General features: G+C 44.6%; 1 protein-coding gene across 1 annotated transcript in view; it reads right to left on the reverse strand.

Moving 5' to 3' along the window:
* Positions 1-629: 629 nt before the first annotated feature.
* The window catches only part of LOC132585291 (aldehyde oxidase-like), a 71,879-nt gene continuing 49,858 nt past the window's right edge, over positions 630-22,650 (reverse strand). Inside the window, exons 26-35 of the mRNA XM_060257097.1 lie at positions 20,863-21,090; positions 19,937-20,032; positions 16,387-16,515; positions 14,684-14,758; positions 13,698-13,750; positions 11,317-11,431; positions 10,466-10,531; positions 7,893-8,081; positions 5,895-6,062; positions 630-2,966 (exon numbers count right to left, since the gene is read on the reverse strand). Of these exons, the coding sequence (XP_060113080.1) occupies positions 2,919-2,966; positions 5,895-6,062; positions 7,893-8,081; positions 10,466-10,531; positions 11,317-11,431; positions 13,698-13,750; positions 14,684-14,758; positions 16,387-16,515; positions 19,937-20,032; positions 20,863-21,090 (1,167 nt within the window). The 3' untranslated portion in view covers positions 630-2,918. The remainder of the gene's footprint in view (positions 2,967-5,894; positions 6,063-7,892; positions 8,082-10,465; positions 10,532-11,316; positions 11,432-13,697; positions 13,751-14,683; positions 14,759-16,386; positions 16,516-19,936; positions 20,033-20,862; positions 21,091-22,650) is intronic.

The raw sequence follows: 22,650 nt of genomic DNA on the forward strand, positions 1-22,650 counted from the left end.
GAAAGCCCCTTTAAACAGCTGAGTCATGCAGAACATTCTGTTTAAAGGGGCTTTCCTTGGGTTCAGCTCCGAGCCATTTAAACCCCTATTTTCTGCTCATGGTGAAAAGCGGTGGGGAGCAGATAGCAGGGATCACAAATCCATACAAACTGGTTTGGTTTGCAAACCAACCTTCCAGTTCATATAGGTTTATGCTTCGGTTTGTGGTTCAGCTATGAACCGAATTGCAAAAACGCAGTTCATGCCCGTCCCTACTGCGACTATGCCAAATAATTATAATTCATTATTAACTGAGTCACTCGCAGCATTTCTACCCTGCCTTTCTCCACAGGAGGAATGCAAGGCGGCTGATACTATTTGTCTCTCCTCTGTTTTATCCTCACAACCGCCCTGTGAGGTAGGTTCAGCTGAGAGTGCCTGAATGACCCAAAGTCACCCAGCAATCTTCCCACTGCAGAGCAGGAGATTCGAACCCGCCATCTCCCAGACCTTGATACCTCCAGCACAGAGCAGCACGCTGGTTCTTGGCTACACAGCATACTGTGAAGCTGAATGAAACTCGCCAAACCTTTGGGGGGAAAAGTCAGTTTTTGAAAAGCCGAGGCATGGCAATAAAAACGGAAAAGCGATTCGGTGTTGGAAAAGCAATTTATTTTTTACACTTGAAAGTCTCTTAAAATTACAGTTATAAAAAAACCAACACAAAGACCAATTAAAATATTGTTTAGAGTGCTTAGGGGTTGGGTCTCTACTGAAGCAAATTGTACCTGGCTGCTACCACTTCTGGAATAATGGAAGCTTGCGGGGTGGAAGAGGAATCTTTAGTCAGAGCTGGTTCCTGGCATATAATTATAAACCTATGCTTACAACCCAAAAGAAATGGAGGCCATAAAATTGAAAACATTGTCATTTCACCTGTGGGAATTACTGCTGGCACACTCACATTGACTAGATTTCAATACCCATTACATTAAGATATCTAATCATAGCTACGATAACACGGTAGTAAAGGTAATCTTGTTTTTCCCACATGAAAGGATATGTAGAATATTCTGATGGAGCGACTTCAGAAGCGTAATCCACACATCCTTTCACGCTCCTGGGTCTTTCCACCTGAACTTCTGAAAAGATTGTCTTAACGCCCAGCCCTCAGGTGAGTTTAATGGCAATTCATGTTAAAGGTGCCGGTGTGATACAACAGGCTATTCTTCTTTCAATGTAATTTCTATCACTCAGCAGTTGTATAATAATTCTTATTCTGAGGATGCTGGATGACTCTTCCCACTCCTGCAGACCTGGGTATACTATGAGAGTTAATAAAACATGGGCTTTTTTTTTTGTAGCGGGAACTCCTTTGCCTATTAGGCCACACACCCCTAATGTAGCCAATCCTGCGAAAGCTTACAGGGCTCTTATAACAGGGTCTACTGTAAGCTCTCGAAGGATAGGCTACATCAGGGGTGTGTGGCCTAATATGCAAAGGAATTCCTGCTACAAAAAAAGCCCTACATAAAACCCCCCTCAAAGTCTAAAACCAAATCCAATGCAAACTTCTGAGATATATATACTGAGGTCACAACCAAAGCCAACAAAGGAGAAAACGAATCAATTTGACGCTCGGCATCAAATCGCAGGAAGCTACCAACATCCAGTGGAGGGGAGCAGGGGCGTACCAACATAATGACCCTAGAACAGGGGTGGCCAATGGTAGCTCTCCAGATGTTTTTTGCTTACAACTCCCATCAGCCCCAGCCAGCATGGCCAATGGCTGGGGTTGATGGGAGTTGTAGGCAAAAAACATCTGGAGTTACTGTTGGCCACCACTGTCCTAGAACACAAGGTATGGAATTTGGATTGCCAACTCCAGGTAATGAAATTCCTGGAGATTTGGCAGCAGAGCCTGGAGAGGGCGGAGTTTGGGGAGGGAGTTCAGCAAGAATCTGGCACCAGAGTCCGCCCTCCAAAGTCGCCATTTTCTCCAGGAAAACTGATCTCTGCAGTGTGGAGATCAGCTGTAATTCCAGGAGAACTTTGGGCCCCATCTGAAGGTTGGCAACCCTACATTCATCTCAACATTGCCCAGGGGTGTTCCAGATGCAGCTGCTGTGCAGGGTAGCCACACATTCTTTATAACATACAGTTTTCCCCAGAGAGGCAATGAAATGCAGAGGAAGAAACAAGAGAGATGAGGATTTAAGGAACCCATGGCAAAATGATAACGGGAGGATCTAAGATGAGGAATGTATGGTTGAGGAGACTCAACAGGCAAAAGAATTAGAAAGGAGACCAGGACCGATTTCCCACTAGTCTTACGCCGCTCTCACACTTCTCTTCTCTGCGGGGATTCCGTCAGAATTCACACTATCTGCCCTGAGGCTGCAACTAGCTTCACCTTTTTCACGCGGCAAACAGAAACTGTTTTTTTTAGAGGTTTCTGCTTGGCACACGAAAAAGGCGAAGCTAGTTGCTGCCCTGAGGCAGATAGTGTGAAATCCGACGGAAGCCCTGGACAGAAGAGGAGCGTGAGAGCAGGATAAGGCTAGTGAGAAATTGGTCCAGGATATTTGCTGAGGGGGACACAGATTGGGACTAACATGGGCAAATTTACCGTATCGTTTTGAAATAACCAAGTCACCAAAATTTTGTTGTCTGTTTTTGTATCAATGATGGCCCAAATAAACACACCAATCAACTAAGTCACTGGATCTTTAACTGTAATCCTCTAGTAACACATTATTTGAAAGTTCAGAATTCCAGCTCGCCTGAGACTGAACAAGCAGCCTGAAATATTTCTCCCCCCCCCCCCCCCCACAAATGAAAATAAATACTGGATTAAAATGAATCACATTGATTGACTGTTGGGCGATGTTCCTCCAAGAAGTCACTGACGGTCCTTTGCATCCGCTCCATTTTCACTTCTACAGAGAGATGGACCAGGATGGAGATGGCTTTTCATCCTTTGGGATCTGGGAGAATGAAGAAAAAAGGAGCAATCAGTTTGGAAATGTAAAGAAAAGGTAAAGGCAATCCCCTGTGCAAGCACCAGTCATTTCCGACTCTGGGGTGATGTCGCATCACGGCGTTTTCATGGCAGACTTTTTACGGGGTGCTTTGCCATTGCCTTCCCCAGTCATCTACACTTCCCCCCAGCAAGCTGGGTACTCATTTTACCGACCTCGGAAGGATGGAAGGCTGAGTCAACTTTTAGGCGGCTACCTGAACCCAGCTTCTGCCAGGATCGAACTCAGGTCGTGAGCAGAGCTTTGGACTGCAGTACAGCAGCTTTACCATTCTGCATGGAATTTGGATTGCCAACTCCAGTTTGAAAGAAGTCACTGCTAAATCACCTTGGGTTTCTGGGGAATTGCAAGATGAGTAACATCAAGACTATAGCACCAAACTAATTTGTTGGTTTTAAAATTTGATGGTTTTAATTAGATGGTTTTAATGTAATAATACATATAATTGAGTTATAATAATAATAATAAACTTTAATTTGTATCCCGCCCTCCCCGCCGAAGCAGGCTCAGGGCGGCTAACAAGACATGGTTTCCCATGATTTACATAAGACAATTTTAAAATACAATTGGTACATACATTTAAAAACAGTTACATAAGGTTAAAAACTACATAAAAGTTAAGACTACCATAAATTAAGGTGCTATTCAGTAGATATTTTTCGATGGCAAGGTATCGTTTTCAGGACTCCTTATATGCTTGCATAAAGAGGGTAGTTTCGCAAGCCCTGCAGAACTGACTAAAGTCCTGCAGGGCTCGCACTTCCTCCGGTAGTTGATTCCACCAGTGGGGGGGCCATTACGGAGAAGGCCTGCTCTCTTGTTACTTTCAGTTTGGCCTCCTTTGGTCCAGGGATCCTTAAAAGGCCTTGGGAGCTAGATCTTAGTGCTCTCTGGGGAACATGTGGGGAGAGGCAGTCCCTAAGGTAGACAGGGCCTCAGCCATATAGGGCTTTAAAGGTAATAACCAGCACCTTGTAGCGAACTCGGAATATAATTGGAAGCCAGTGCAGCTCCTTCAGCCCGGGCCGCACGTGTTCCCACCGAGGCAGTCCCAGTAGCAGCCTGGCCGCCGCATTCTGCACTAGCTGCAATTTCTGGGTTCGGCACAAGGGCAGCCCCATGTAGAGGGCATTACAGTAGTCTAGTCTCAAGGTGACCGTTGCATGGATCACTGTTGCTAGGTCGCTACATTCTAGGAAGGGGGCCAACTGTCTTGCCCTTCTAAGATGGAAGAAGGTGGATTTCGCAGTGGCAACTATCTGTGCCTCCATTGTCAGGGAGGACTCCAGCAGCACTCCCAGGCTTTTGACCCTGCGCACTGGTATCAGTGACTCACCGTCAAAGGCCGGTAGGGGGATCTCCCCTCCTAGCCCGCAGCGATCCACGCAAAGGACCTCTGTCTTCGCTGGGTTCAGCTTCAGCCCACTCAGCCTGATCCAGTCTGCCACGGCCTGCAGCGCCCGGTCCAAGTTTATAGGGGTGTCGGCGGTCCGGGCGCCCATCAATAGATAGAGCTGGGTGTCATCAGCGTACTGATGGCAACCCAGCCCATGTCTCCGGGCAATCTGGGCAAGGGGGCGCATAAAGATATTAACAACATTGGGGAGAGAACTGCCCCCTGAGGCACCCCACAATTAAGTAGGTGTCTCTGGGACATCTCTCCTCATTATAATATATAATTGTTATGTAACCAGTGTACTTTTATTATTGTATTATTGTAATGTTTGCATTTTATATTATGCTATGTAAGCCACCCTGAGCCTGCTTCGGCGGGGAGGATGGGATATAAATTAAATATTATTATTATTATTAACCTACTCCACACTCAAAGTCTGCCTCATTATGAGGCAAAGACAGGCTGGAGATCTGGGACAGCACAAAGGGTAACAGAGTGAGATCTTGACTGTGGGGCACAATCTATGTTGGAATAAAATGCAGGGGCACTGTGTGAGATCACTAGTCTAATTTTCCTCAGCCCCCATTCCTTACAATGCAGCCTGAGCAGAAGAACTCCCCAGAGGATGACGTTGTGAGGAACCGGTCAGCTTGGGAGTATGACCACAATAAATTTTTCCTCATTCACCTTCCCTCAGTCCCTCAGGCACACACATAGAAATCCTGATTGAGTATAAGGCAGTTCCATGTGTCTAGTCAAGGGGTGGCCAAACTTGCTTAATGTAAGAGACACATAGAAGAAACATCAGATGTTTGAGAGCTGCAAGATGGATGGATGGAAGGAAGGAAGGAAGGAAGGAAGGAAGGAAGGAAGGAAGGAAGGAAGGAGGGAGGGAGGAATATAGATGGGGAAGTGGGAGGGAGGGAGAGGTGGAAAAAAAGCAACTTTGACTTTAAATGCATTCTCCAAGCCACAGGCTGGCTTGGATTGGAGAAGTGATTTTGAGAGAAAAATGCCTTCTCCAAGCTGGACAACAGGGCAGTGGGGGCTTCAAGAGCCACACAATATGTGTGAAAGAGCCACATGGGGCTCCCAAGGTACTGTTTGGCCACCCGTGGTCTATGACTTCAATGCCCAAATCAGAAACTCGGGAATCACAGAATCATAGAGTTGGAAGGGAACTCTAGGGTCATCTAGTCCAACCCCCCTATGGAAAACTATGGAGAACCATCAGTCTCCAAAGTGAATAGGTCAGTCATGCTCTGAATCTAACCAGATGGTGTATCAGACATTCCATATTAAGCAAGCCTTCATTTCCTAGATGAAAGTCTGCTTAATCTGCAGGATAGGGCTTCTTAATATCAGAAGATTTTCAGCCCAGCCTTTGGACACAGGAACACTGAACTTAAAACAGCGCTTTTCTTCACTGGAGGAACAGGAGCCAATCATGTCTCAACACAAGCAAGAAACCTCTTTACCATTTCAGTAAACTGGTCCGCACAGGCCATTCGAATGCATTCAGGAGTCAAGGGACTGTTCAGGCCAAAGTCCTCGGACAATCCGCGTTCTCGTCTTGCAGCGGCCACTGCGTCCCACATGGCGAAGAACATGGAGCATCCCAGGAAAAGCCCTGATTCACCAAGGCCCTGCCAAAAACAAAGCAAAAAACCAGCCAATCCATATGCAAAAGAACCTTCTCAGGAAAACTCTTCCATTAATTAGTATGTCACAACCTGAGAAGCTCCTACAAGATAATGACTCAGCCCTACCCCACCTTCCTAAGTAATTATAAATTACCTGCCTACCATCTTCTTCTCACTTTGACACAGAGAGAATGCTAGCTTTCTGTGTTATACCTCTGAAGATGCCAGTCACAGCTGCTGGTGAAATGTCTGGTTCTACAATGCCAAGACCAAAGCCATACAGCCCGGAAAATCTACAACTAATCAACTCCAGCCGTGAAAGACTTTGACAACGTAAACAATTTTTTAAAAAAATCACAGAAAGAGAATTATTGGGGGTGGGGCTTTTGAAGCATGTTAGAAAAGAGATGGTCTGTTTTATATATGATAGACACTGTTGGATAAGGTCAGTGGCCCATCTAGTCCAACACTGTCACACAGAAGCCAAGATCCAGGTGCAATTCTGGAGGTCCACACCCACCAGCAGAGCCAGAACTCCAGAAGCCCTCCCTCTGTTGCCCCCCCCAAAAGCACCAAGAATTCAGAGCATGCCCTGATCTGTGATTCTAAGCCTAATCACAGAAACAATCACAGTCAGATCATGTGCCAACTGCAGTTCATTTTAGTTCTAACAGATTGTTACAAAAAAAGAGAGGGTTTTATTTTGAAATGCTGTGATCAATTCTGTTCCATCGTTATACACTTTTAGATGCTGTTCCCCTAGAAGCTCCTTGCCTGGAGCCATCCTTTTTAGCCCACCCTGGTTCCTTGGTCCTACGACAGCCGAATGTACAGACACAATCCATATTTGATAGGAAACCAGAGAACCATGATCAGGTTGCTTGCAATTAACAGGCCAGTGGGATCTTTGATATGCCCTAATCAACAGGGCTTTTTTTTGTAGCAGGGACTCCTTTGCATATTAGGCCACACATCCCTGATGTAGCCAGTCCTCCTGGAGCTTACAGTAAAGCCCTATAAGACTGGCTACATCAGGGGTGTGTGGTCTAATATGCAAAGGAGTCCCTGCTACAACCCCCCCCCCTGCTAATCAATACTCATAAGGATATAAGAGAAGCCATGTTAGATCAGTCCAATGGCCCATCCAGTCCACCACACTGTGCCACACAGTGGCCAAAAAAAACCAGGTGTCACCAGGAGGTCCACCAGTCTTGCCTAGGGTGCCTGACAGTCTAGGGGCAGCCCTTACAATATATAAAAGCAATAATTAAAAAAATTCACTGCCGCAGGAGGTGGTGACGGCTGCAAGCATAGAGAGCTCCAAGAGGGGATTGGATAAGCATCTGGTGCAGAGGTCCATCAGTGGCTATTAGCCACAGTGTACTGTTGGAACTCTTTGTCTGGGACAGTGATGCTTTGTATTCTTGGTGCTTGGGAGGGGGCACAGCGGGAGGGCTTCTAATGTCCTGGCCCCACTAGTGGACCTCCTGATGGCACTTGGGTTTTTGGGCCACTGTGTGACACACAGAGTGTTGGAATGGATGGGCCACTGGCCTGATCCAACATGGGGGGCACGGAGGAGGGATCACTGAGGGAATGCCAAGTGAAACAAAACAGTCTCCTCCAAGGTAATGTTGCCAGCTATGGGCTGGGAAATACCTGGAGATTTTCAGGGTGGAAGACTGGGTTTGGGGAAGAACTTCAATGCAGTATACTGCTACAGGGTCCTCTTTCCAAAGCAGCCATTATCTCAAGGGGAGATGATCATTGTAGTCTGGAGATCAGTCATTAATATCCCAGGATATCCCATAATCTCCAGCCACTACCTCTTACCTTGGAAGAGTAGATGGCTGTTGTGCTTTGTGAAGAAGCCAGCAAGGAGACACTAAAATGTTCAGGGATATCACACACCGCAGGGATTTTATACTCATCTGGACCTCGTGTGTAAAGGACACCTTTGGGGGAGAATTTAATTTCCTCCATTGTGTAAAGTCCAAGTCCTTGAACAAAGCCGCCTTCAATCTGACAAGAAAAAGTAACAATTGAGTACCAGAGCTCTAACTTCCACCTTGTGCTTAAGAAGTGTCAGTTATAAATTAAATCTTTTAAAAAATAGCATTAAACAAAACATCCAAAAAGAAGAAGGGCACAGGTTTACAACGTGCTTCTACCCTAGAGAAGCCCCATGGCGCAGAGTGGTAAAGCTGTAGTACTGCAGTCCAAGCTCTCTGCTCACGACCTGAGTTCGATCCCGGTGGAAGCTGGGTTCAGGTAGCCGGCTCAAGGTTGACTCAACCTTCCATCCTTCCGAGGTCGGTCAAATGAATACCCAGCTTGCTGGGGGGAAAGTGTAGATGACTGGGGAAGGCAATGGCAAACCATCCCGTGAAAACGTTGTGAAAGCAACGTCACTCCAGAGTCAGAAATGAGTGGTGCTTGCATAGGGGACTACTTTTACCTTTCCCCCCCCCCTCTACCCTAAGGCGTCTCTAGGCAACTTACATCACCTCCCCTTCCTCTCCCTACAACAGACATTTGTGAGGCGGGTGGGGCTGAGAGAGTCCTGAGAGAATTCGGGATTGGCCTAAAGTTACCCAGCAGGCCTCATGTGTCTTACAACAGCTTACAATCACCTTCCCTTCCTCTATCCTACAACAGACACTTTGTGAGACAGGTGGGGCTGATAGAGCTCTAAGAGAACCATGACAGCCCCAAGGTCACCCAGTAGGCCTCATGTGTCTCAAAGCAGCTTCCAATCGCCTTCCCTTCCTCTCCCCACAACAGGCCCCTAATGAGGCAGGAGGAGCTGAGAGAGCCCTGAGAGAGCTGAGACTGACCCAAGGTCACCCAGCAGACCTCATGTGGAGGAGACATAGGGAAGCCAACCCGGTTCTCCAGATTAGAGTCTATCGTTCTCAACCGCTACAACACGCTAGCTCTCCAAGAAACTTACAATAATTTAAAAAAATGGGTAAATTAATATTATTATTAGATCTCTATATCTTGTTTTCCTTTTCATTGTACAATTTTAAGCACATAAGAGAAGCCATGTTGGATCAGGCCAATGGCCCATCCAGTCCAACACTCTGTGTCACTTTGTGACACAGGTGCCATCAGGAAATCCATCAGTGGGGCCAGGACACCAGAAGCCCTCCCACTGTTGCCCCTCCCAAGCACCAAGAATACAGAGCATCACTGCCCCAGACAGAGAGTTCCAACGATGCGCTGTGGCTAATAGCCACTGAAGGACCTCTGCTCCATATGCTCATCCAATCCCCTCTTGAAGCTGGCTATGATGGCAGCCGTCACCACCTCCTGTGGCAGTGAATTGGTAAATTTAGTTTCAGAGGGTAGCTGTGTTGGTGTGCAGTAGACGAGTTAAATTCGCATCCAGCAGCACCTTAAGAGATCAATAAGGTTTCCAGGGTATGAGCATTTGAGAGTCAATGCTCCCCGTGTCAGATAAACTTGGACATTTTTGCCATGTACCTCACTTTATACCTGCATAGTTACATTGGGATAGATGCGTCACCTGGTTTTAATAATGCTGTTCTTGCAGCTAAATATTAGGGGGGGGGGGGTTTCTGATATTCTCGAATCCCAATAGCAGTACTACATTCAGATTTGGGATTTTTTGGAAATCCTGAATTTTTTTCAGCTCCATTATAATCAATGGTCCCCATAGGGTATAATGGGGGTCGATCTGGGGCTTGGGGAGGGCTGTTTTTTGAGGTGGAGGCACCAAATGTGTTGCTGGTGCCTCCCCTAACCCTCCCCCTGTCCCCGTTTCAAAAAGACTGGACCAGGAGATCTAAGTCTATGTGCCCCCAAAGAAAGTTTTAATGGTGGATAATATTGTGGTCCCTTTAAAGGCCTTCTCCAAGCCACAAGTGAACTCGAAAGGCAGAGTCCCTTTAAAAGCTTTCTCCAAGTCAAATTTATAAATAAATAAATGCCCTTTATCTTCAACTATCTGGCGGTCCCAAAAAATCTTGAATATTTTCGGGATTTTGGGGGCTCAGTCATTTGGGATAGCTGAAAAAATACCCCAATCTATATCCGACTGGAAGAATAGCCAGAAAACACCAATATTTTGTATGATTTTTTTTTTGGCTTGGATATAGCCAAATGTAAACCCCTACTAAAGGGGTGGCCAACGGTAGCTCTCCAGATGTTTTTTGCCTATAACTCCCATCAGCCCCAGCCAGCATGGCTGATGGCTGGGGCTGATGGGAGTTGTAGGCAAAAAACATCTGGAGAGCTACCGTTGGCCACCCCTGCCCTACTAGATACCCATTCAGTGCAGGATGAGGGCTTGGATGCTGCTGTACTGTCTGCACCAATAAGAGACAGAGGACTCTTTTGTACAGTTGAACCACAAAAACAAATACATTTCCTTGACGTACCTGACCGATATCCACTGCAGGATTGATGCTGCAGCCAATATCCATAACAATGTCTGTTCTGACATTCTGTCAAGAAGCACAAATTGAAAATTTGCATTACTTATTTAAAAGAGTTATTACCCACCTTTCTACTGTGCTGTGCTCAAACCGGCTTAGAATAAAAAACAACAGTTATAACACGTATAAAAGATGACAGTTTAACATCTCAGCACCACTAATGAAGAAAAACTAAATTAGTCAAATGCAGTCCAAAATAAAATTTAAAAATTAGGGGAGATGAAAGAAGGATATGCTAACTGAGGGGGGGAAAGCTAGATATGTCAGAGTTGGGATTTAAAAAAAAAAACACCTGGAGAGCAATGTTCCCTCTAAGTTGCAGAGTTTTGTGAGCAAAAATTCTACTTTGTGAGCTACTGGTATTAAAGTTGTGAGCCATTGGCATTAAAGTTGTGAGCTACTGCATAAATTATTGTGCTCAGGGACCATTTTCCCCACACTATGGCAAAAATGTGTGAGTTGGAGGCTAAAAATAAACAGGTTGCTTACCTGTAACTGATGATCTTCGAGTGGTCATCTGTGCAGTCACACACATGGGTTTTCCTGCTGGAATGAACCCGACCTCGGAGAATTTAAAGCTAGCCTAGGTCGGGTTCGTTCCAGCCATGTGTGGGACTGCACAGAGACCACGATGAAGATCTGTGAGCTAGCTCACACTAACTCAGCTTAGAGGGAACACTGCTGAAGAGTGTCCAAAATTTAAGCTGTACCAAATCTTCCAAGCCTGACTTGAAAGCAATACAGAAGATAAGCAATAGGTTTTGCTTTATTTCTATGTAAAATCCGGTGGTTACCTTGCGATCTCCAGTCAGGCAATCTATTTCAGCCTCAGTGCAAACAGCTCCAAAAATGAAATATTCAAATGGGTGGCCTTGCCCCTTCTCCCAGTCAATGTTTGCTTCATAAGCCCTGGAAGAAGTGGGGGAAGGAATGAGGTGAGTGAAAGTTGCCATCCATGGCAACGGCATCACAGCATATTAAAAAGCCTCAACTGATTCTGATTGGTTAGTGCATCATCTTATAAAGAATATAAAATCGAGCTTTGTTGCATCAGAAAAAATGTCCACTTATACTAATATCAAACAATGGCCACAGAGCCGGATTAACAATTAGGCCAAGTAGGCACTGGCCTAAGGGCCCCCACGCCTTTAGGGTCCCCAGGCCAATTTCCCCCCGGTTTCCTCCTGCTTACAGCCCTCCCAGCCTGCATGCACAGCCAGGAACCGAGCGCTCTTTGCCCGACTTGCCTGGTGTGGCTACTGCTGGCGTGGTCACCAAGTTTGCCTCTCTTTGCCTCCCCCACACAGATTAGTCAAAGGGGCTTTTGAGAAGCGGGGGCCGTGGGGTGGGCGCTCAGACTCTAAAATAATTTGCAAGGGGGCCCCCCGGATTCTGACTGCCTAGGAGCCTCCACAGGGTTTAATCCGGCACTGAATGGCCAACCAGTTCACTAATGGAACCTGTAGTTCTCCAGCATCTCTGTTCTGATCCCACTTCTGAAAATAGAGTTTCTATGTATCCACTGTGGTTAACAGCCATTGCTAGCTCTATCCAGGAAAAGTTTAGATGCACTGGCCATTACTACTTCTCTTAGTCTCATGTTTGCCAATTCCAGTTTAGGAGCAGTGCCTGGGAAGGGAAGAATTTGTGATATTACATCCTGTGATGTCCCACCTAGGTGGGTGGTCAGCTCTTCCAAATGCTCCCCTTCCTGTGAGGTCACTTCCACTGTTCATAATTCAAATTTCCCCATCTCATAACACTTTTGTCCAGCTTTTTCTCTCCCCTTACATCACTTGCAGGGTTCTTTGCTCCTAAATAGAAGTCCCAGAATAAGTGGTTGTTATCTAGTCATGTTCCACTTAACTTTTAAAAACCTCTCAAACTCCTCTTCAGGTTCTTCTCAATGTTGAGAAAGTCTACTTTGAAGGCCCAGAAGAGGACACCAGCCTCAAGCAGTTCCACCCATCTCTCAAACTCCAACCAGCCTCTGGTCTTAAGTGTCTTAATAAGAGACTATCAATTTCTCATAGTCTCTATGGCAGGGCTTTTTTTATAGCACGAACTCCTTTGTATATTAGGCCATGCCCCCCCCCCAATGTAGCCAATCCTCCAAGAGCTTACAGGGCTCTTCTTACAGGGCCTACTGTAAGCTCTTAGAGCAGGGGTGGCCAACGGTAGCCCCAGCCAGCATGGCTGATGGGAGTTGTAGGCAAAAAACATCTGGAGAGCCACCACTGGCTCCCCTGTCTTAGAGGATTGGCTACATCAGGAGTGTGTGGCCTAATATGCAAAGGAGTTCCTGCTACAACCCCCCACCCCTGCTCTACGGTATACCATAAAAGAAGCAGAAATTCTACGGCACTCACACTCTGTAACCACTCTAGGACTTCAGTTTCTCTGGGCTCTATGGTATGATGGCACCATTTACTCTCTAAAGCTGCCATTTCCTGCAGGGGATGAGATCTCTGTAGCTTGGAGATCATTTGTAATTCTGGGAGAACGAAGTCCCACCTTCAGGCTGGTAATTGCGCTCGGTCTTATGCATTCATGCAGTCCTATAAAGCTTTTCTTTCAAGAAAACAAACCTCAAAAAGAATTCTGTACAAAGAATAATAATTTGAAGCAAGGGTGGAATTCTATCAGGAGCTCTTTTGCATATTAGGCCACACCCCCTGATGTAGCCAATCCTCCAGGAGCTTTTTTGTAAGCTCTTGGAGGATTGGCTACATCAGGGGTGTGTGGCCTAATACGCAAAGAAGCTCCTGCCAGAATTCCACCCCTGCTTTTAAGTCAATACACGAACCTCCACAGGCAAGCATCCCCAAATGCTTTCCACCAATCATGTATTCAGACTTCTTGAGCGAACATTTTCTTTCTGGCGTTGTAGCTGTGATGCGGTGCCTGCTATTTTTAAATTTGCAAAGGCTACAGCGTAACTGAAAAGATAAACTTATTCATTCATATTCAATGCAATCCTCGCTTAATCGTGCTCTGTCACAACACTGTAATCCTAAACAGAAGTTACGATGTTCTAAGTCCATCAAAGTGAATAAGTTTAGAAGGATGTAACACTGTTCAGGACTGCACTGGTAGCCTCCTTGGGCGTTGACTTCTTAAAAGTCATTAGTTCATCAGGTGAGACTGTCTGCAGAAAGGAGTTCAAACGTTTTACCTGAAATAACCTGTTGCTGATAGATTAATGCTCTGATCAAAAGCTTCTTTTGCCTGTGGAAGAGATAACTCTAGTAAGCTTATTCTTGCTCCAAACCATATTGTAATAAACCACACTACAGTACTGTGCAAAAACCAGTAAGCAATTCTGCCTCTAGTACATCTCTCTCTGTAGGTGGAAAGGCAGTAAAAACACAGTAAAATTACTTCTAGCTCAGACTTCTTCTCCATATGCTTATCCAATCCCCTCTTGAAGCTGTTACCACCTCCTGTGACAATGAATTCCACGGAAAGACTTCCATTTATCCATTCTAACCTGACTGCTCAGCAATTTCATTGAGCACCCACGAGTTCTCATTTTGTAAGAAAGGCAGAAAAGGACTTTCTCTACCTTCTCTACCCCATGCATAATCTTGTAAACCTCCATCATGTCACCACTCAGTCGATGTTTCTCCAAGCTAAAGAGCCCCAAGTGCTTTAACCTTTCTTCATAGGGAAAGTGTTCCAACCCTTTAATCATTCTAGTTGCCCTTTTCTGCACTTTTTCCAATGCTATATTCCAGTCCTTCTCCTTGAAGACAGACCCCCATCCCAATTAAGATCACTTTTATTTAGCCACCTTAAATCATTAACCAGCCTGCTCTTGCTGAGCCAGGCCTCCACTGGTCCTCGCAGTCAGACCTTGTCTGTCCCTGAATACCATGTTACACCCTCTTTTTACTACAAACCAGCCCCAAGAGTATTTTATTTAGGGGTGGAATTCTAGCAGAATTCTAATCCTTTGCACATTAGGCCCTACACCCCTGATGTAGCCAATCCTCCAAGAGCTTACAAGGCTCTTTTTTGCAAGCTCTTGGAGGATTGGCTACATCAGAGGGAATGGCCTAATATGCAAAGGAGCTTCTGCTAGAATTCTACCCCTGATTTTATTATAGCTCAGATTCCTGTTATTTTCTAAAACCACATTATCCGTAGAAATCTTCTCACCCATTCTCTCCAAGAGCCCTTCGGATTCTGAGAGATGATGGGTTCAAGGCGCTTCAGAAGAGCTTGGCAGGCATCCTGATGGTTGGGGGGAACAAAAAGAAAAAGGAAAGCCGGTTGTAAAAGAACTCAGATTCTTTCATTTCTATAGCGCTGCTGCGCTCACAGCACAAAAGATGTATATGAAACCCACAACGTTGAAAAGAGCACTTCGGCAGAAAATCTAGAGCAGGGACGTCAAACATGCAGCCCGGGGGTTGAATTAAGCCCCAAGTAACCGGCTGTCATCTGCTTCCTTTTCCCTCTCTCTTGCTTCCTTCTGCATCACAGCTTGCTTTGCGAGGCTTGCTCAATCGCACAGGAGCTACAGAGCAAAATTTTCTCCATTGGCTAAGGCTCTTCCCTTGGGGAGAAAGGAGGGAAAGGCAGAGCTTGTTTTTCCAGTCTCTCTCAATCACACAGCAGAACTACTGAGCCAAGCCTCTCTTCCTTCTACTGGTTGAGGCTCCTCCCCCTCCTGGTCCCTTGGGAAGGAAGGAAAGAGCCAGAACTTCCTTTGCCCAGTTCTCTGGATCCCATGGGAGAAATACAAAGAAAGCACCTTTAAGACCAATGAGTGCTAATGTTTTAAGAATGTTTTAAGTTTTTAATATATATATATATATATGTATATATATTTAATTGTGTTTGTGTTCTTTATAAAGTTTATATCTCTGCTACCTAATCTTAAACAGGTACACACATGGCCCAGCCTGATATAGCTCGGCCCAACCTGACATGGCCCAGCCCAACAAGGTCTCATTTATGTCAGATCCTGCCCTCATAACAAATGAGCTCGATGCCCCTGATCTAGAGGCCTACATTATTCCTTCACCTTTTGGGGAAACTTCAAATTCATAAACTGGGTTTCTAGTAGACAAGAATCTGGCTAACGGCATATAAAAGTACACTCAGTAAAACAACACAAAAGATCCAATAAATAAACTTTAATATATAGAACAATTAAAAAATCCTATCCCTATTAAAGTCTATCTACTATCAAACAGGGTATATAATTGAAAATTGGCTGAATGACGATCAGCCATTTGCCATTTTTCTAAGATTGCAAACCTAAGATCACCCACTCAAAAGTAGAAACTCACAAGCAACTGTGCCGAGCAAAAACTTGGAATAAACTTCTAACTATGTACTGAATTGGGCTGCACAGCTTTGGTGGCAATAAATAACTATTAGAAGCAGCTCCATATCAATATACTTTGAAATTATAACGAGCACCGGGAAAACTTGCATTCCGATCATTAGCTAGAAGATTAACTTTGAACATTTATATCTCATCTCTCCAGACATTTGCTTGTTGGAGTGAAAAATGAACAAATAAAGAAATAAATAACAGAAATTCAATTCTATAAAATTAATTTCAAACAGTTAGAAATAAAAAAAATCTCAGTAACGTCATAAAAAACTATACAACAAAAGATCAGTAAAGTCAGTATTATAAAGTAACAGCCTGTAAAACACCTCAGTGTGCTAAAATGGGTATTTAACTTTGCACCTAAAATCCAATAAAGTAAACCCAATAAATGTAAATTAAGAGGGAGGGCATCCATAATAATGGCACCACCACTCAAAAAGCCATGTCTCTGATCACCTCCACAGCACAAAGAGCCAAGTTCAAGATCACGATCTTATTCATGCTCTCAGGTTACCTTCACTGCCATTCCATTGACGTCAGTTCCCATAGATCCCACTGAAGCACATGCATTAGGGACCGTCGTCGTACTTGTCTCACAAAAGTGAATATTTGACATCGGCATCTTTAATTCTCGGCTAGCGACCTAGGACGAAGGATGAACGCAGTCATTACCTGTATTAAGGACAGGCAGGACTTTTTATACAATACAATCCCAAAGTGGTACACCCCAAAATTCATTCAACACATGCTATTGTCTGGGATTCTCTTCTAGAGCAGAAACAAAGGTAGAAGGATGTTCATGTGGGCTATTATCAGGCATTTCGTCACAGTCTTAAAAGTACTGCTGGACTCAACCTTCGTTCTACAGTTAAGTTTAACTGTGATTAATAAAGTGACATCAAACCACGGTTTAAGATCCTGGCTTCAATTCTTTATTCAATCCTTTATTATGGTCCAAGAACCAGCTGGTTGAAACAAGTAGAAAGCAGGTTTTTAAAAGTACATAAAAATAAGTTCTAAATCAATTGCATTCACTCATCACACAATTCCTTTTCCTAAGAGCTAATACACAGAATTTTGCTACCACATGTGTTACCCGTTTCTGACTATCCCTTAATGCAGGGGTGGGGAACCTTTTTTCTGCCAAGGGCCATATGGATATTTATAACATCATTCGCAGGCTATAGAAAATTACCAACTTTTTAAAAAGTGCTCTGCCAGGGGAGAATGATTCAGGCTGGCAAAATTAATGCAAATAATTGTTTTTCTATTTGAAGTCATGTGGGGAGAACCAAATCTGACACACACACACACCCGGCCTGCCGCCTTAGACAAATGCATAGGTCCAGAACTTTTTTGTAGAAAAAGCCCAGCAGGAACTCAATAGTATATTAGACCACATCCCCTAATATTAGTATATTAGGCCACACCATCTGGGATAATCAAGTGAAAACTGAACTGTGACAGTAACTTTTCCAGGCCCTGCAGCAATTCTGGCCGGCCAGCCAGGCTCCAGGGAGGCTGCTGCAGAGTACATCTGGGCCCTGTGATCCCTGCCTGGCCCTGGGGAGGCTGCTGCAGTGCAGCTGGGCCCCACAATCCTTGCTGGCCAGCCAGGCCCCAGGGAGGCTGCCACGTGGCTTGGTTCGGTCAAGCAATCCCTGAGGGCCACACCAAGTGACCTCGAGGGCCATATATGGCCCTCGGGACAGAAGTTCCCCACCCCTGCCTTAACAAGAATATCTGCAATATTTCAGGTCTGAGGTTGATATAGTCTTGCAAGGATTTGAATTTGGAAAGTAGTGGATAAGTATTTGACATCTCTCATCCTAGAATCAAAGATTTGGAAGGGACCTCTAGGGCAGGGGTGGCCAACGGTAGCTCTCCAGATGTTTTTGCCTACAACTCCCATCAGCCCCAGCCATCAGCCATGCTGGCTGGGGCTGATGGGAGTTGTTGGCAAAAAAAATCTGGAGAGCTACCGTTGGCCACCCCTGCTCTAGGGTCATCTAGTCCAACCCCCTGGACAATGCAGGAAACTCACAAACACCTCTCCCTAAATTCACAGGATCTTCATTGCTGTCAAATGGCCATCTAGCCTCTGTTTAAAAACCTCCAAGGAAGGAGAGCCCACCGCCTCCCAAGGAAGCCTGTTCCACTGAGGAATCGCTCCAACAGTCATGAAGTTCTTCCTAATGTTGAGCCGGAAACTCTTTTAATTTCAACCCATTGGTTCTGGTCCTACCTTCTGGGGCCACATAAAACAATTCCACACCATCCTCTATATGACAGCCCTTCAAGTACTTGAAGATGGTGATCATATCACCTCTCAGCCGCCTCCTCTCCAGGCTAAACATCCCCAGCTCCTTCAACCTTTTCTCATAGCACTCAGTCTCCAGACCCCTCGCCATCTTCATCACTCTCTTCTGGACCCGTTCCAGCTTGTTTATATTCTTCTTAAAATGTGGTGCCCAAAACTGAGCACAATACTCCAGGTGAGGTCTTACCGCAGCAGAGTAAAGCAATACCATCACATCACGTGATCTACACCTATACTACTGTTGATACAGTCCAAAATTGCATTTGCCTTTTTAGTCACCGCATCACACTGTTGACTCATGTTCAGCATATGATCCACTAAGACCCCTAGATCCTTTTCGCACATACTACTGCTAAGACAAGTCTCCCCCATCCTATAACCATGCATTGGATTTTTCCTACGTAAATGCAGAACTTTACATTTATCCCTGTTAAAATTCATTTTATTGGTTTTAGCCCAGTTTTCCAGCCTGTCAAGGTCATCCTGTATCCTGTTTCTGTCTTCTTCTGTGTTTGCAGCCCCTCCCAATTTAGTATCATCTGCAAATTTAATAAGCATTCCCTCTATTCCTTCATCCAAATCATTGATAAAGATGCTGAATAAAACAGGTCCCAGGACAGATCCTTGAGGCACTCCACTTGTCACTCCTCTCCAAGAGGATGAGGAACCATTCACAAGCACTCTTTGGGTGTGATCTGTCAACCAGTTACAGATCCACCTAATGGTAACAGGATCCAAACCACATTTTGCCAACTTGTCAACAAGGATAGTATGTGGAATCTTATCAAGCCTTACTGAAATCAAGATAAACGAAGTCTACAGCATTCCCCTCATCCAGCAAGGTAGTCACTTTCTCAAAAAAAGAGATCAGGTTGGTCTGAAATGACTTGTTCTTGAACAACCCATGCTGGCTCTTAGTAATCACATCCATTCTTTCTAAATGTTCCAGGACCGACTGTTTGATGATTTGTTCTAAAACTTTTCCAGGTATAAATGTCAAGCTGACAGGTCGGTAGAGGTTACAATGTAAAAGAATGTGTGTGATAGTCTCAATTGCATTACTCGAACAAGGGCACCAGCGCTGTTGGATAGACAAGTTGGAAAACAGCAGAAGGAAAGGCGTTAAAGCGGGCTCTTGAAAAAGCCCATCTGTGCCTTGCTTGAGTAATGTCCAAAAGATAAGAGGATGGTGTAAAATTCAAGTCCTTCCTCAGACTCTTAGTTAGTACTTGCACTCAATCTCACTAAATATAGTTTAAATCTGGCTTTCAGGTTACATCTGAACTGAGCCAATGCCACTGGACCTTCAAGAAGCTTTAAAGTGCCCTTATTTTTCAGGACACGGCTGAAAAATAAGCCGGCTGCTTCCATGGAACAGCTTGGGAGAGTTTCACTGTTGCCAGCAGAATCATGCCAGCAAGTAATACAGCTGGTGCAGGCTATTTTAATTAATTAATGCTTAATTGCTTAATGGACAAAAGCGGGGCTTTTTTTGAGCAGGAACGCACAGGAACACAGTTCCAGCTGGCTTGGCATCAGGGGGTATGACTTAATATGCAAACAAGTCCCTGATGGGCTTTTTTGACAAAAAAAACCATGCATGGAACAATGGTGATGTCAGGGGGTGTGGCCTAATATGCAAATGAGTTCCTGCTGGGCTTTTTCTACAAAAGAAAGCCTGGACAAAGGAAAAACGACATCTCATACAAAATTGTTTCATCCAAGTTAACAAGTACTTGAGTACCTGGATCATTTTGGTGTGAAGTCCTTGTCCCATTTCTACGCCGCCATGTGTCAGGAGCACAGACCCATCAGTATATAAATGAACCAGAGCGGCTGCCTACCAATCACAAAGCAAAACAAAACAAACACAGAATTTTTTTTTTTAAAAAATGAGCAGCAGTATTTGGGGGCATCAACCTTAGTCAACAAAAGAGAGGTCTCAAACTGTCGAAACAAACTGGATCACAGAATAAAATTCAGTACGATCTTGATGAATTGGTGAGCTGAGCAGGTAGTAACAAAACTAAGTTCAACATGGAAACCAGTAAATATTTGACACAAAAAGTTCAGAATCATGCCACTGAACTGAATGAATCAGGCCAAACAGAATCCCTTCTCAGCTCTTTTGTGCCAGGCGCAGAGGTAAAGAAACCGAGCCCGAATCAAGAATGTTGTGCTGTGCCCCTCCCCTTTCAAAATTCACCCAGAGGCAGCTCCGATAATTGCAGCTGCCATCAAAAGTCCTTCTGTTTTTTTTAAAAAGTACACTTTCTTTCTCTCGTCACCACTGGAGTCAGATCATCTTTGTAATCTGTTTGAACAGCATTTCCCCCTTAATTAGAAAATGTGAAGGATACTACATAAAGCTTCTGTGCTTCCAAGGCAATTTTTTTAACCTTTAATCCAGTAACGATGACGCTATGAGGCAAGTTGGACTGAAAACGGCCAAAGATTGCCCAGCAAATTTCCATGGCACAAGTGGGGATTTGAACCTGGATTTCCCAGATCCTAAGGACATCATGCTGGGTCTTAAAAACAGACAGGTATGCAGGTAAAGCACCCATGGACATAGGGTCTCCTAATTCCTCCTTGCAATTGGGGGAAACAGTGTCCTGGCTTTAACAACTCTCCCATAAAGATTTATGTCTGTGTTCTAAACAAACTGACCTGACCCAGAACGCGTGTGCAAAAACCAACTGGAAACTTCATGGGTATAATGGCGATCCCTTTTTTCTTCCAGTAATTTTGCTTGTTGAATTCATTCGCAGCGGCTTTTCTGGCGTCATAGGCAGACTTCTCCAGGCATTCGTTCCAACACCTAAGCAGGTTCTGGGCCTTGAACTCTTGTTTGTAAGGTGCTAGTCCGTTTTCTTTATACATATTGATTTCCCTAACCTGGAAGCAAAGAATTACGATAAACACTGAACACCAAAAGAGAAATGGTAATGGACTCTGGAATTCTGGGTATGTTGACATAAAACCTGTCCCAGACTTTCTAGGAATTATTTGTGGAACTTGACACCATTTAAGAGCATTACAAAATTGGTGATACATTTTGTTATGCTTACCAGGTCATAAAACAACTGTTTTGCTGGCATTTATGTAACCATAAATCAGATCTATGTGGTGCTGCCCTTGAAGACTGTTTGGAAGCTACAATTGGTACAGAATGCTGTGGCTGGAGTTCTGACAGGTTGTAGGGACTGTATCACTTCCATCGTGTTTGATCTACAGTGGCTTCCAGTTTGCTTCCAGGCTCAATTCAAGGTGCTGGTATTGACCTTTAAGTCCCTGGACAGCCTGAAATCATCATCTTCTCCCACAAAAATGTACCCAGGGCTTTTTTTGTAGCAGGGACTTCTTTGCATATTAGGCTACACCCCCCTGATGAGCCAATCCTCCTGGAGCTTACAATAGGCCCTGTTCTAAGACCCCTGTAAGCTCACAGAGGATTGGCTACATCAGGGATGTGTGGCCTAATATGCTACGGAGCTCCTGCTACAAAAACCCCCTGAATGTACCCATTCTCTCTAGTCATCTTTGGAGGCCTTGCTTCAGTTGCTCCTGCCATCTGAGGCTAGATGGGTGGCAATCCAATAAAGAGTTTTCTCAGTTGTGGCACCAAACTTTAGAACTCCTCCCCAAGGAGACTCTACTGGTATCTTCCACCAGTAGGTGCAGCCCTTTTTTGTTTCATTTGGCATACCCCTAGTTACTGTTATTGGCCCTTCTCCCCAGTTCTGGTGTCACTCATGCGTTTTTGTTGAATAGTTCTATAATTCTAAAAGTTGTTCTTAATTGTTAAGTGTTTTGATGTTGTTATGTCCGCCACCTTGGGGACCATAATGCAGTGGAAAAGCAGTATTAAAATGTTTATAAATAAAATTAATACTAATACTCGGAACCCCCCGCAAAAGAGACTCTATTTGCACTTATAAAAATATTGTTAGAACTTGTTTTAATTCCAAAAAAGGTGATCAGGATTTAAACAACAGATAACACGGCATTTTCAACAAAAGCCGACATCTAAGGTTTATGTGGAAAATAAAAATGTCCGTCTCTTATGGTGTTGGTAAGGTTGCCAACTCCACGTTGGGGAATACCTGGTGATTTTAGGTGCAAAGCTGAAAAGGACAGGGTTTGGGTAGGGGAGAGAGTTTAGTGGGGTATAGTGCCATAGACTCCAGATTCCACTTTCCAAAGAGGCCATTTTCTCCAGGGGAATTGATCTCTGCTGCCTGGAAATCGGCTGCTATTTCAGGAGGCCTCCATCCAATACAGTCTCCGCACCTTGTGAGATCCTTTCAAGTCTTCCTCATGTTCACTAAATTGGTTTATTACTAACTGGTAGTTCTGGTGGTGATCACTAACCCACTCATGTTAGTGAGACTACAGAGAGAAGTTAAAAAAATCTCGTTTTTTCCTCAAACACTGAGATGCTTCTCTGTGAGGTAT

This window comes from Heteronotia binoei, chromosome 16, assembly GCF_032191835.1.
Source record: "Heteronotia binoei isolate CCM8104 ecotype False Entrance Well chromosome 16, APGP_CSIRO_Hbin_v1, whole genome shotgun sequence".
NCBI classification, from domain to species: Eukaryota; Metazoa; Chordata; class Lepidosauria; order Squamata; family Gekkonidae; genus Heteronotia; species Heteronotia binoei.